This window comes from Cucumis melo, chromosome 11 (assembly GCF_025177605.1).
Source record: "Cucumis melo cultivar AY chromosome 11, USDA_Cmelo_AY_1.0, whole genome shotgun sequence".
Classification (NCBI taxonomy): Eukaryota; Viridiplantae; Streptophyta; class Magnoliopsida; order Cucurbitales; family Cucurbitaceae; genus Cucumis; species Cucumis melo.
Window position 1 is genome coordinate 8,138,992 of NC_066867.1, and position 12,843 is coordinate 8,151,834.

At 35.0% G+C, this 12,843-nt stretch overlaps 1 protein-coding gene across 1 annotated transcript; it reads left to right on the top strand.

The window, feature by feature from the left end:
* The first annotated feature begins 7,747 nt into the window (after positions 1–7,747).
* LOC127143905 (uncharacterized) lies at positions 7,748–9,083 on the top strand. Its single transcript, XM_051079196.1, has 2 exons — positions 7,748–7,897; positions 8,370–9,083. Exons 1-2 carry the CDS (start codon positions 7,748–7,750, stop codon positions 9,081–9,083), a joined length of 864 nt encoding a protein of 287 aa, XP_050935153.1.
* The last annotated feature ends 3,760 nt before the right edge of the window (positions 9,084–12,843 follow it).

Sequence of the window (12,843 nt, forward strand, 5' to 3'; positions counted from 1 at the left end):
TTTGGTACATGATGATTTATTTTTTTTACACGATTATTTACATTTGGCTACTCCAATCCAAATGATTTTTTTTCAATATTTTTTGTCCACGATCTTTTATTTCTCTTACACGATCGTTTACTTTTTTTAAACGATCGTTTACATTTGGCTACTCCAACCTAAAAGATTTTTTTTTCAAGATTCTTTATACACAATCTTTTATTTTTTTTACACGATCATTTACTTTTTTACACGATTGTTTCTTCAATCTAAATGATTTTTTTTTCAAGATTCTTTATACACGATATTTTATTTTTTTGACACGATTGTTTACATTTTTACACGATGATTTACATTTGGCTACTCCAATCTAAATGATTTTTTTTCAAGATTATTTATACAAGATTTTTTAGATTTTGCTATTTTTTTTACACAGTCGTTAACCAAATGTAAACAACGTAAAAAAAAAAAGAGGAAAAGAAGAAAGACGATAAAAAGAAATCGCAGCGAAAAAAAAGAAGAGGAAAAGTAGAAAGACGATGAAAAGAAATCGAAAAAAGAAGAGGAAAATAAGGAAGACAGAATAAACGACGTAAACAGAGAATTGAAAAATAAGAAATATGATGGAAAGAAATTGCAGAAAAAAAAAAAGGAAGACGAAAGAAGAAAGATGATGAAAGAAATCGAGGAAGATGAAAGAAATCGTAGGAGGAAGACGATTTTATCACGAGGAAGAGAAGAAAGATAGAAGGACAAACCTGGAATATTTAAAAAATGGCTAACATTATGGGCTTTGTTACACGGACCGTAAATAGTTCGGTATTTTGTTACATTTACGAAAGTTTCCCATATAGCAATGATTTTCTAAAATTGCAAATATATTATGGCCAAAATTTAAACTTGATTCTTGATTTTTTTATTATTACAATTTTACTTGTTAGTGATCTAAGAGGCTGGGAATCTAATGAACCTACAAATTAGAAGTTCAAATGATATGAGATTAATTAATTGAAGTCTTTAATTACATTAATCAACATTTTTTAACTATAGGTCACTCTACTAAAGACTCATAGGTGCACTCTTAGCACTATAGAATATTTTTGTATCCATATAGGATAGAACAATTACAAGTCGTCAATCAAAGTTGTTTGTAACTACAACGAAGTCAAATTATTGTTTCAATCTATAATTACCTCTTATGTTCCTTACTCACTCTCAGTGCCTAAGAGGGATGAATCAGACCCATTATTCAAGACCTAGGACCAGTATGAAAGAGAACAACTTCTGTAGCCCTAATTAAAGTTGAGAAGGAGTGAATTTCATATTGTGAAGTAGCTATGTTCTCAGCTCCATTCTCACTCTTATATCCAAAACGTTATAGGGCTTGTTAAGTCAGCTACATAAATCGATCTCATTCATACAAATCAAAGGATAAACATTTATAAGAAGTTTGCTACACACAAGGGATTGAGATCAATTTACGTATATGGTTATTTTATAATATGCTAATCTGTAATGACCCAACTCTTTATACTAAGTTAAAGTCATTACTTTTAAAATAAATAAAGAATTTCTTGTCAAAATGGAAGAGAATACTAAACTTTCATTGAAAACTTCAAATATTCATTTATAAATCATAAATAAAATATATAGAAATAAAAGCTTAGAAGATAAAATCCTAGCTTTGGCCTTATCTAACTTTTAAAGAAAAATAACATAAAATAATCCATAAAATTGATAAATTCAAATATGAATCAAAATATCAAATACTAAAAACATGAAAGGCGGAAGCAACAAAAAAAGTCCCCTATGGCAACATCTTTATAAGGAGGAGTTCATAATAAATTACGGATTGATATCGATTTACATATGATCATTTTATGAAATGCTAATCTAGATTAGAAGTCACGAATACAAAACTGGGCTTTAATGTCAGTTTACAACCAACATCTTTGATAGTGTTATTAAAACCCTTTAATGTCTGCGGAGCTTTGATGTCAATTTAAAATAGACATCGTTGGTAGTGTTATTGAAGTCCTTTGATGTCAGTTGGACTTTGATGTTTGTTTAAAACCTGTATTGTTACAAGATTAAAGAGGCTAACAATGTCAGTTTAAAACTGATATTATAGAACCCCAATAATGTCAGTTTGAAATCGACATTCAAGCATTGTTTTTAGGTCCATTTTTATAAATTTATTTTTATTAAATTGTTGCATTATTGTCCATTTTTTATGATGCCAAATTGTTAAAACCGACATTATGGGTCCGTGTAGATAAATATTTTTTTTACACCAACAAATCATCAATTTAATATTCTTTTAGAAACTATAATATTTCTCTTTTATAGGTGTATATACAAAATGAAATTTTAATATTGTGTTTTTACATACAGTTTATATAACAGTACATGAAACAAGATCCTAGTACAAGATTTAATTAAGAAATCCCAAAACGCTTCACAATCTTCAACCTCTATAATCGCTTAGCTTTCTACCTGGTCGCTTAACTATCTATACGATCGCTTAGCTTTCAACCTAATATGACTTCAATCATTCTACAAACAATATCTTAAAAAACCATTAATATGTACCAAATATGATAGCCTGCTTTTTGAAAGATGACAAACCACATTTTATTACTTTTCTTTATATGCTTCCACTACTAGAAAAAGAGTCTTTCTTCACGGTTGCAATTTTAATTTCTTGATGGTTTTTTAAAAAACGTCAAGATGGGTGATTTAAAAGAAAAACCGTCAAGAATTTTTATGAAAAGGCGGAATGTAGTCAATTTTCAACTTTCTTGACGGTTTTGAAACATCAAGTAATATGCATTTTTTCTTGACGTTTTAAAACCATTAAGTATTATCTATTAAATTCTTGACGTTTTTAAAATGTCATGAATTTTTATAAATTCGACATTCTTGACGTTTTTTAATCGACGTTTTAAAAAGGTCAAGTAATATCGATTAAATTCTTAACGTTTTAAAATGTCAAAAAATTTTATGAAAAGGCGGAGGGTAGTAATTTTTCAAATTTCTTGATAGTTTTTAAACGTCAAGTAAGATACTTTTCCTTGATCTTTTTTAGCTGGCTAAACTGTTAGGTGGTTCATTCTTTTCTCTCCATCTAAAACTGAACCTATAGCTTGCTGCGTATAACATCTCTTTTCTCTGGTTAATCGATTGCATTGCCTATAGTGTTTCTTAAAAAAGATACATTTGCAGATGACAACAGTAATTTCCATTGAAGATGTTCGAAGAGAGGTGAAAATATTGAAGTCTCTATCTGGGCATAAGCACCTTGTTAAATTTCATGATGCATGCAAGGATGCCAATAACGTTTACATAGTCATGGTGTATGTCTTTCTTCTTTTTCTTATCCTTCTATATCTGAAAAAAGTTATCTTAATTCATGTTTTCCTTTTATTTCATTATTTTGATACATTGGCAATTTCACTATGCTGTACTACATGAATAACATCACAATTGTTGTTTTTAGTCATTGGATCTATCATCTATTTAATTATACCACACTGCATTTTTCAATGTTGATGGAGGGATGGCATGCTCAAAATTGCTAATGTTAGAGATAGTGGATTAAGGATCATTCGTAAAGTACTGCCACTAATATTTTATTTTATTTGCATTCAGCTTCAACTCTTTGGTTCTGAATCTTAATTTCTTTATATAAACATAAACTTAATTTCCTTAGGTAAAATTATATTTTCCACATCTCTACAAGAACATTTCTTGTACTGCCCGTATCAACTTAGCTTTTCCATATCTATATTGATTTTGTTGAAGTATAATCACAAAGAGGTTTACAATTATGATGTCGTTGTTTTTACATTTATTTTTCTATCAACTTCTACATATCTCTGTTGGTTCCACTAGCAAAGTTCTCCATAATATGGAAAAGTAGAAGTGAAAAGTAGGTTGGTAGACTTTTCATTAGAAACTAACGAGTATTAAGATGATGTTTAACCATGCTAATACTCAAGCAAGCTAAAGGCATATTTAAACAGGTTGATGATGTTTTGAGGATTAGCTTTGGTTTTTTCCATTCATCAATGAGAAAATGTTGAACGTTACTTCATTTGAGCTATATGTTTATGGAAATTGTTGAGTTCACTGTTTAGTTATATTTAAAATATCTTCTTTCATTGTTGAGTTCTAATTCACTAACAGGTTTTTACAACTGCTTCTGCCTCCTGATTGTACATTCTACCAATTCTTTTATTTTATTTTTTTCTTTTTGAAATAAAAAATAGTTGTATGCACCAAAACTTACTAATGTTTTGACCTCAAATTATGTGTATTAGCTGTATTTTTCTTGGAATCGTCTAAGAAGTTGCTTGAATATGAAAATGTAGCTGTTGTATTTATAGTATATGTTATAATCAGTTTTCTTTTCGAAAGTAGATGTGGAAATCTAAATTCCAACCAATCATCCAGAAGACAGTGCCTCTTCACTACTTTGTTGACCCAATAGGGACGGAGATCATGTAGCAAGAAATATTCTTGTTTTGTTCCCTTATACCTTATCTATCCCAAGTGACCTGTTCAAGATGGTTGGCTCAATATGATTTGAGTGAACTTTGTTGCAGGTTTTGGCACTAGATTTTGTTTTATATTCCAACAAGCATAAGGCATCTTCATATGTATGGTATTTTTAACTTTTAAGATCTAATTTCCTAATCCACTCTATTTTATCTATCTTCATCTCACCATATGTTTTTTCAAGATTCTTTATACCCGATCTGTTATTTCTTTTACACGATCGTTTACTTTTTTTAAACGATCATTTACATTTGGCTACTCCAATCTAAATGATTTTTTTCAAGATTCTTTATACACAATCTTTTTTTTTTTTACACGATCATCTACTTTTTTACACGATCGTTTACGTTTGGCAACTCCCTCCTCAGGAACTACTCCTTCTAGGAAAAAATCCCGAGCTCAATCATCTGCACCGTCACCGATGAGTGCAGAAACTACGCCATGAATTTGTAATTTGAGCAAGTATCCAGGCAACGTCAAGGTTCAGCTCAAAGAACATTGACCATTCAATCAGACACTTCAAGTCTTCCTCCAATTCCTTCAACAGCATTGTTGCATCCCTCTGGACCAACAACTCCAAATAAGCGTGTCGCTTCCCCGGTCGCTTCCTCCTCAAGGTCTGCAATACCGAGGAATCCTTCCTCGTATTCTCAAATCGTTAGGCCAAAGGTTTTCCAGCCTAGACCTCCAATCAATGGTTATTTCACCAAAACCACTATGGTTGATCTAACCATAGAACCAGAGTTCGATGGACCTTCTGTCCAAGAAGTCTGTAGTCAAATATTTCCTCATGGGTTCAATTTCTTACCTGAGGATCTTTTAAAAACTAGGACTTTCTACGAGTACATTTTAGTTGACTCCAAATCAGCTGAAATTACTCATGTCCCAGATAAAAATGATCCCTCCAAGATCATTTATTCAAAGTTGAGAATTTTTCGTGTTCTCACTACATCTTACTGTAAACAAGGGATGTTTGTGGGAAGAAAATTCTCTCAAACCACCCTCATACAATTACCGTGACTATACAAAGGCATGGTATATTATATTTTGGCTCCAAGCTTACAACCATTCTTGGTTTGTGACATTTTGCAAGCAAGCTTACAAAATGCACTTCCCAAACTGGTTTCAAAATTGGTGGATGTATTTTGGACTCTCCGAAGAAATATTTTCGGTAGAAATTCAACGTTCGTACCATCTTTTCCAACAAAGTATCTATTCGTCACCTCTTTCAAAGACGTTTAGGTTTGCTTTGTATTTCCAAATTCCCTGGATCTTTTGCTGGAATTTTCAGCTAGGACCTTCAGGAATCTTCAAAGCCCTGAGTAAATCCCTCAGGATCAAATGGTGGGAAAAATTCAATTACTCCCATCTCAAAGTCAACCAGTTCAACGATTGGTTTAAAGCCAATATCCATCTCCAAGATATGACTAGGCAAGAGGACGAAGCCTTTCTCCTCACCAAAGATGCAGTCATGTCAACCTTTGCCGGAGCAAGCACTCAACAGGAGTTCAATTCTGTTGTCAATAACGTCGTTGTGAACCTTTAAGACGATAACGACGATTTACCAGAGGACGCTTTCCCAGCCTCCGTTAATGATGTCGATGATCTTGACTATGACCGATACGAAGGCCTCGACATCAACGACCCATTTTTGGATACACAATCGTATTAGTCCAAATATGTGGTACTTCAAATGTATTTCAAGTATTTAGTTTTTAACTTTTAGTACTGTGAATTTATGAAAATTAATTTGTTTAAGTTTTATCGAATTTATTTAGATAAGGTCATTGCATTTCGACCTTATCCTTGCTTTAACAGTCTGCCGATCTCAACTTTCTTCAAGAAGAACATTTGAAAGAGAAAACTCCATGACGGAGATGATACACTTCTGCAGAGGATTCACCAACCTCAGGCAACGCAGGTGGCGTAAAGGAATAACTCTGGATGGGATTATTTCCAGGAGAATTCTTGAGAAATTAATTTTAATTTTTGTAGCAGGGCCTACGGGCGGTCCATTGGCAGCCAGGCGGGAAGCCGTAGTAAGACAAAACTGGGAGCATGTGCGCTACAAAGAGAGAAATTAATCTATCACGAATTATATTCCATGCCAAGCAAAAGACAATCGGGTGACGTCATTATCTTCCCCAACAAGTTTCGTTTTGAAGAAAAGGACGAGCAGCAGACATATCAGAACTATCTTTATTGCTTTTTTATCGCTTTCTTTATTTGATTTCTATCCATAGTGGGGGTCTTGTCCCACTAGTTTTAATTTTCAAGAAAGAAAAGATTCTCAGAAAAAGCCAAAATAGGGGTCTTGTCTTATCGGCCATTCTGAAAATCTTTTGTATTATCAATTATTGTTGGACCACTGTGAAGACAATAGTGAAGGTTAATAATTGCTGTGTAGCAATTATTAATTATTATCTTTCACTATAAATAGCAGTTGGCATTCGACCAGTAATGGTATCAGAGCCATAGTTGCTCATTTCACTTCTCTCTCTTCTTTCTCTCTCTATTGAGTAAACTCCCTTCTGAATCCCAAGGAGGAAGGATGATGTTCTGAGATCTCTTATGGAAATTATTTTCTCTTATGATTTCTGATTCAGTTTAAAGGGTAATAAGATTGGGTATAAAGACACTTTCATGGCACGTCTGTATACCTTGACGACATGTGGAGCTGATATCTGGAAACAGAAATTTGTCAAAGGACTACCGCACTACATCTCTAAAAAATTCTATCAAACCATGACAGCAAACTCTATCAATCAACAAATAGATTGGGCAAATCTCACCTATGAAGATATTTCATCCACAGTTCAAATGATATGTGTTAATCTCTGCACAGAGAATAAACACACAACGAAGGTGATCAAAGATTCCGACTATAGGAAAGAATTAGGCACCTTCTGTAAGCAATATGGTCTGTCTCAAGGACCGAAGGAAGAAAAGAAGAAAAAGAAAAAATATTCTTCCAAAAAATTCTTTAGAAGAAGCAAACCTAAAGATCAAGAGTCTCCTTGAAGAAGGAAGCATCATTACAACAAAGGCATAGGCAAGAAGAGATACTCTTCAAAGACCAATACGATATGCTTCAAATGCAATCAAAAGGGTCACTATGCAAATCGTTGTCCCCTAAAAGATAGAGTCAATGCCCTGACAATAGATGAAGAGACAAAGCAATCCCTTCTTTATGCCATAAGATCGGATGATGATACCTCTTCTCAAACTGAATCTTCATCAGAAGAAGATTATATCAATATTCTACAAGAAGAAGGGTCCTCTTCTGAAGAAGAATTCTACTCTCAAAGTGATTCAAGTGATGACGAAGGAGCAATACCCTGCACAGGACGATGTGCTGGTAAGTGTTCTGGCCACATTAATTTCATCACCAAGGATCAGGAAACTCTTTTTGACCTCATCGAGTAGATCCCTGATGAAGAAGCGAAAAGAACCTGCCTCCTCAAATTAAAGCAAAGTTTAGAAGAACAAGTGCCTCAAAAGACAATTCAAAATCCGATTATGTATTCGTATCAAGACATACTAAATTGAGTAAAAGGCGAAGCAAAAATACCCATTCAAGTTGAAGATCTTCATCATGAGGTAAAGATCCTCAAAAAAGAAGTTGTTGAAAACAAACAACGACTCATCTACCTTGAAAATGCATTTCAAGCATTTCAAGAATCTCAAGTTTTGAATGAAAATTCAGAAACTTCAACAAACGATTTTGAAAGAAAAATCGCGGGAAAAGCACTATTGATAGAAGAATCGGGCAATATCAATAATATCAGGAAAGTCCATAATAAAAAATGGATGTCAAAAATAGTCTTTAAAGTCAAAGACAGCTTGAAGCTCTAGCACTTATCGATTCAGAAGCAGATCAAAACGTTATACAAGAAGGACTTGTCCCTTCTAAGTATTTCGAAAAAACTAAGGAATCCTTATCTGGAGCTGGTGGAAATCCTCTCAACATCCAGTTCAAACTATCGAAGGTACACATCTGCAAAGGAGATGTGTGTTTGGTCAATACGTTCATTTTGGTTAAGAACCTTAATGAAGGGATCATCTTAGGAACCCCATTCCTAACCCAATTATATCCTTTCCATGTTATTGATAAGGGTATAGTTTCAAAGAAATTTGATAAAGAAATTACTTTTGAGTTCACTCATCTAGTAACTCCTAAGTATATTTCAAATATTGAAGAAGAAGTTCGTCAATTCATCAACAGGATCGCCAGGAAAGAAAAACAGATCAAGTTTCTTCAAGACGACATCAAGACCTGCAAAGTGGCTATTGAAATCCAGAAGCCACCAGTTCAATCGAAGATTCAGAACTTCCAGAAGCAGCTCAAAAAGGAAGTTTGTTCAAATCTTCCAAATGGCTTTTGGGATCGGAAGAAACATATGGTAACATTGCCATATGAGGACGAATTCAAAGAGGCCCAAATTCCTACAAAGGCTCGGCCCATTCAAATGAATAAAGATCTGGTCAAAGTCTGTAAGGACGAAATTACGGATCTTCTCAACAAAGGACTAATAAGCCCATAAAAAAGTCCATGGTCGTGTTCGGCCTTTTACGTCAACAACAGGCCGAAAAAGAACGAGGCGTCCCAAGGCTTGTCATCAATTACAAGCCCTTCAACAAGGTTCTCAAATGGATTAGGTACCTAATTCCTATTCGCCAAGACTTGCTAAAGAGAATTACTCTAGCGAAGGTCTTCTCAAAGTTCGACATGAAGTCTGGATTTTGGCAAATTCAGATCCATCCTGCTGACCGTTACAAGACGGCCTTCAATGTTCCATTCGGACAATTTCAATGGAATGTCATGCCACTCGGATTAAAGAATGCTTCATCCGAATTCCAGAAGATAATGAATGACATCTTCAACCAATATCAAGAATTCACAATAGTCTATATTGATGATGTCTTGGTATTTTCCAACACAGTAGATCAACATTTCAAGCATCTACGAGTGTTTCTCAATGTAATCAAATCCAACGGTCTTGTGGTATCCCAACCAAAGATTAAGTTGTTTCAAACAAAGATCAGATTCTTAGGTTATGAAATTAATCAAGGAATCATCAAGCCAATCCAACGGTCCCTGTAATTTGTGGATAAATTTTCAGATGTAATACAAGACAAAACGCAGCTACAACGATTTCTTGGTTCCGTAAATTATATCGGTGATTTCATCCGAGATCTCCACTCAATTTGTCTGCCATTATATGACAGGCTAAAAAAGAATCCAAAGCCGTGGACGGACGAGCATACTTGAGCAGTCCAATCAATCAAATCTTTGGCCAAAAGCATCTCATGCTTATCTCTTGTAGATGAACAGGCCAAACTCATTATTGATACAGATGCATCCGATATTGGTTACGGAGGCATTCTCAAACAAGAATTTAACGAAAAAATTTCCATTGTCCGTTATCATTCGGGAATATGGAATAGTGCACAAAAAAACCATTCCACCATCAAAAAGGAAGTTCTAGCAATAGTACTCTCCGTTCAAAAATTTCAAGGAGATCTTATCAACAAAGAATTCCTTGTTCGTACTGATTCAAAGGCAAGCAAATTCATCTTTGAAAAAGATGTCAAGAATTTTATCTCAAAGCAAATCTTTGCAAGATGGCAGACAATCTTATCTTGCTTTGATTTCAAAATCGAGCCTATAAAAGGTAGTGAGAATTCACTTGCTGGTTACCTCTCAAGAGAACATCTCTTGAAGACCACCTCCTCAGCCTTGAATCCTCAGCCAAATGGAACCGCCTTCTGGCCGGCAACGGCCACCAAACCAGCGGCAACCGCCGCAAAACAGTCAAAACAGTAGTCCACAGAGACCACCTCAATCAGTAGCTTCCTCCTCAAAAACTACTCCTTTTAGGAAAAAATCCCCAACTCAATCATCTGTACCGTCACCTATGAGTGCAAAAAACTACGCCATGGATTTGCAATTTGAGCAAGTATCCAGGCGACGTCAAGGTTCTGCTCAAAGAACATTGACCGTTCAATCAGACTCTTCGAGTCTTCCTCCAATTCCTTCAACAGCATTGTTGCGTCCCTCTAGACCAACAACTCCAAATAAGCGTGCCGCTTCCCCGGTCGCTTCCTCCTCAAGGTCTGCAATAACGAGGAATCCTTCCTCGTATTCTCAAATCGTTAGGCCAAAGGTTTTCCAACCTAGACCTCCAATCAATGGTTATTTCACCAAAACCACTATGGTTGATCTAACCATAGAACCAGAGTTCGATGGACCTTCTGTCCAAGAAGTCTGTAGTCAAATATTTCCTCATAGGTTCAATTTCTTATCTGAGGATCTTTCAAAAACTAGGACTTTCTACGAGTACATTTTAGTTGACTCCAAATCAGCCGAAATTACTCATGTCCCAAATAAAAATGATCCCTCCAAGATCATTTATTCAAAGTTGAGAATTTTTCTTATTCTCACCCCATCTTACTGGAAACAAGGGATGTTTGTGGGAAGAAAATTCTCTCACCCTTTCAAACCACACTCATACAATTATCGTGACTATACAAAGGCATGGTATATTATATTTTGGCTCCAAGCTTACAACCATTCTTGGTTTGTGACATTTTGCAAGCAAGCTTACAAAATGCACTTCCCAAACTGGTTTCAAAATTGGTGGATGTATTTTGGACTCTCCGAAGAAATATTTCCGGTAAAAGTTCAACGTTCGTACCACCTTTTCCAACAAAGTATCTATTCATCACCTCTTTCAAAGACGTTTAGGTTTGCTTTGTATTTCCAAATTCCCTGGATCTTTTGCTGGAATTTCCAGCTAGGACCTTCAGGAAACTTCAAAGCCCTAAGTAATTCCCTCAGGATCAAATGGTGGAAAAAATTCAATTACTCCCATCTCGAAGTCAACAAGATCAAGGATTGGTTTAAAGCCAATATCCATCTCCAAGATATGACTAGGCAAGAGGACGAAGCCTTTCTCCTCACCAAAAACGCAGTCATGTCAACCCTTGCCGGAGCAAGCACTCAACAGGAGTTCAATTCTGTTGTCAATAACGTCGTTGTGAACCTTTCAGACGATAATGACGATCTACCAGAGGACGCTTCCCCAGCCTCCGTTAATGATGTCGATGATCTTGACTATAACCCATACGAAGGCCTCGACATCAACGACCCATTTTTGGACAAACAACCGTATTAGTCCAAATTTGTGGTACTTCAAATGTATTTCAAGTATTTAGTTTTTAACTTTTAGTACTGTAAATTTATGTAAATTAATTTGTTTAAGTTTTATCGAATTTATTTAGATAAGGTCATTGTATTCCGACTTTATCCTTGCTTTAACAGTCTGCCGATCTTAACTTTCTTCAAGAAGAACATTTGAAAGAGAAGACTCCATGACGGAGATGATACAGTTCTACAGAGGATTCACCAACCTCAGGCAACGCAAGTGGCGTAAAGGAATAACTCTGGATGGGATTATTTCCAAGAGAATTCTTGAGAAATTAATTTTAATGTTTGTAGCAGGGCCTACGGGCGCTCTATTGGCAGCCAGGCGGGAAGCCGTAGTAAGACCAAACTAGGAGCATGTGCGCTACATAGAGAGAAATTAATCTATCACGAATTATATTCCATGCCAAGTAGAAGACAATCGGGTGACGTCATTATCTTCCCCAACAAGTTTCCTTTTGAAGAAAAGGACGAGCAGCAGACATATCAGAACTATCTTTATTGCTTTCTTTATCGCTTTCTTTATTTGATTTCTATCTATAGTGGGGGTCCTGTCCCACTAGTTTTAATTTTCAAGAAAGAAAAGATTCTCAGAAAAAGCCAAAATAGGAGTCCTGTCTTATCGGCCATTTTGAAAATCTTTTATATTATCAATTATTGTTGGACCACTGTGAAGACAATAGTGAAGGTTAATAATTGCTGTGTAGCAATTATTAATTATTATCTTTCACTATAAATAGCAGTTGGCATCCGACCAGTAATGGTATCCGACCAGTAATAAGATTGTGTCATTTCAATGAAGACCACTTGATATCACTTGAAAATCTTTGGCATTCCTTGAGATTGAGAATTTATTCTCAAATAACAGTAGAATGATTCAACAAGATTTAGAAAAACACCCGAGATCTACACTAGCAAAGACTTGGGAATGATCCCATCCATAAAGTGACACATGTGTTTTCATCACTAACACAAGACAATAACTCAAAAGAATTTTTCAAAATGATCAACTTTAAAAAAAATGGACAAAACCACTGCTAGGGTTTATGCCATAAATCTCTTGGACATATTGTATAAACAAACTATCTTTTTAGATG

Bases quoted from the DNA above. Each gene is read 5' to 3' on its own strand.
- LOC127143905 (XM_051079196.1), top strand. From the start codon at position 7,748: ATGATACCTCTTCTCAAACTGAATCTTCATCAGAAGAAGATTATATCA. The intron at 7,898-8,369 runs GTAAGTGTTCTG...AATAGTCTTTAA, and splicing joins CTGCACAGGACGATGTGCTG to AGTCAAAGACAGCTTGAAGC.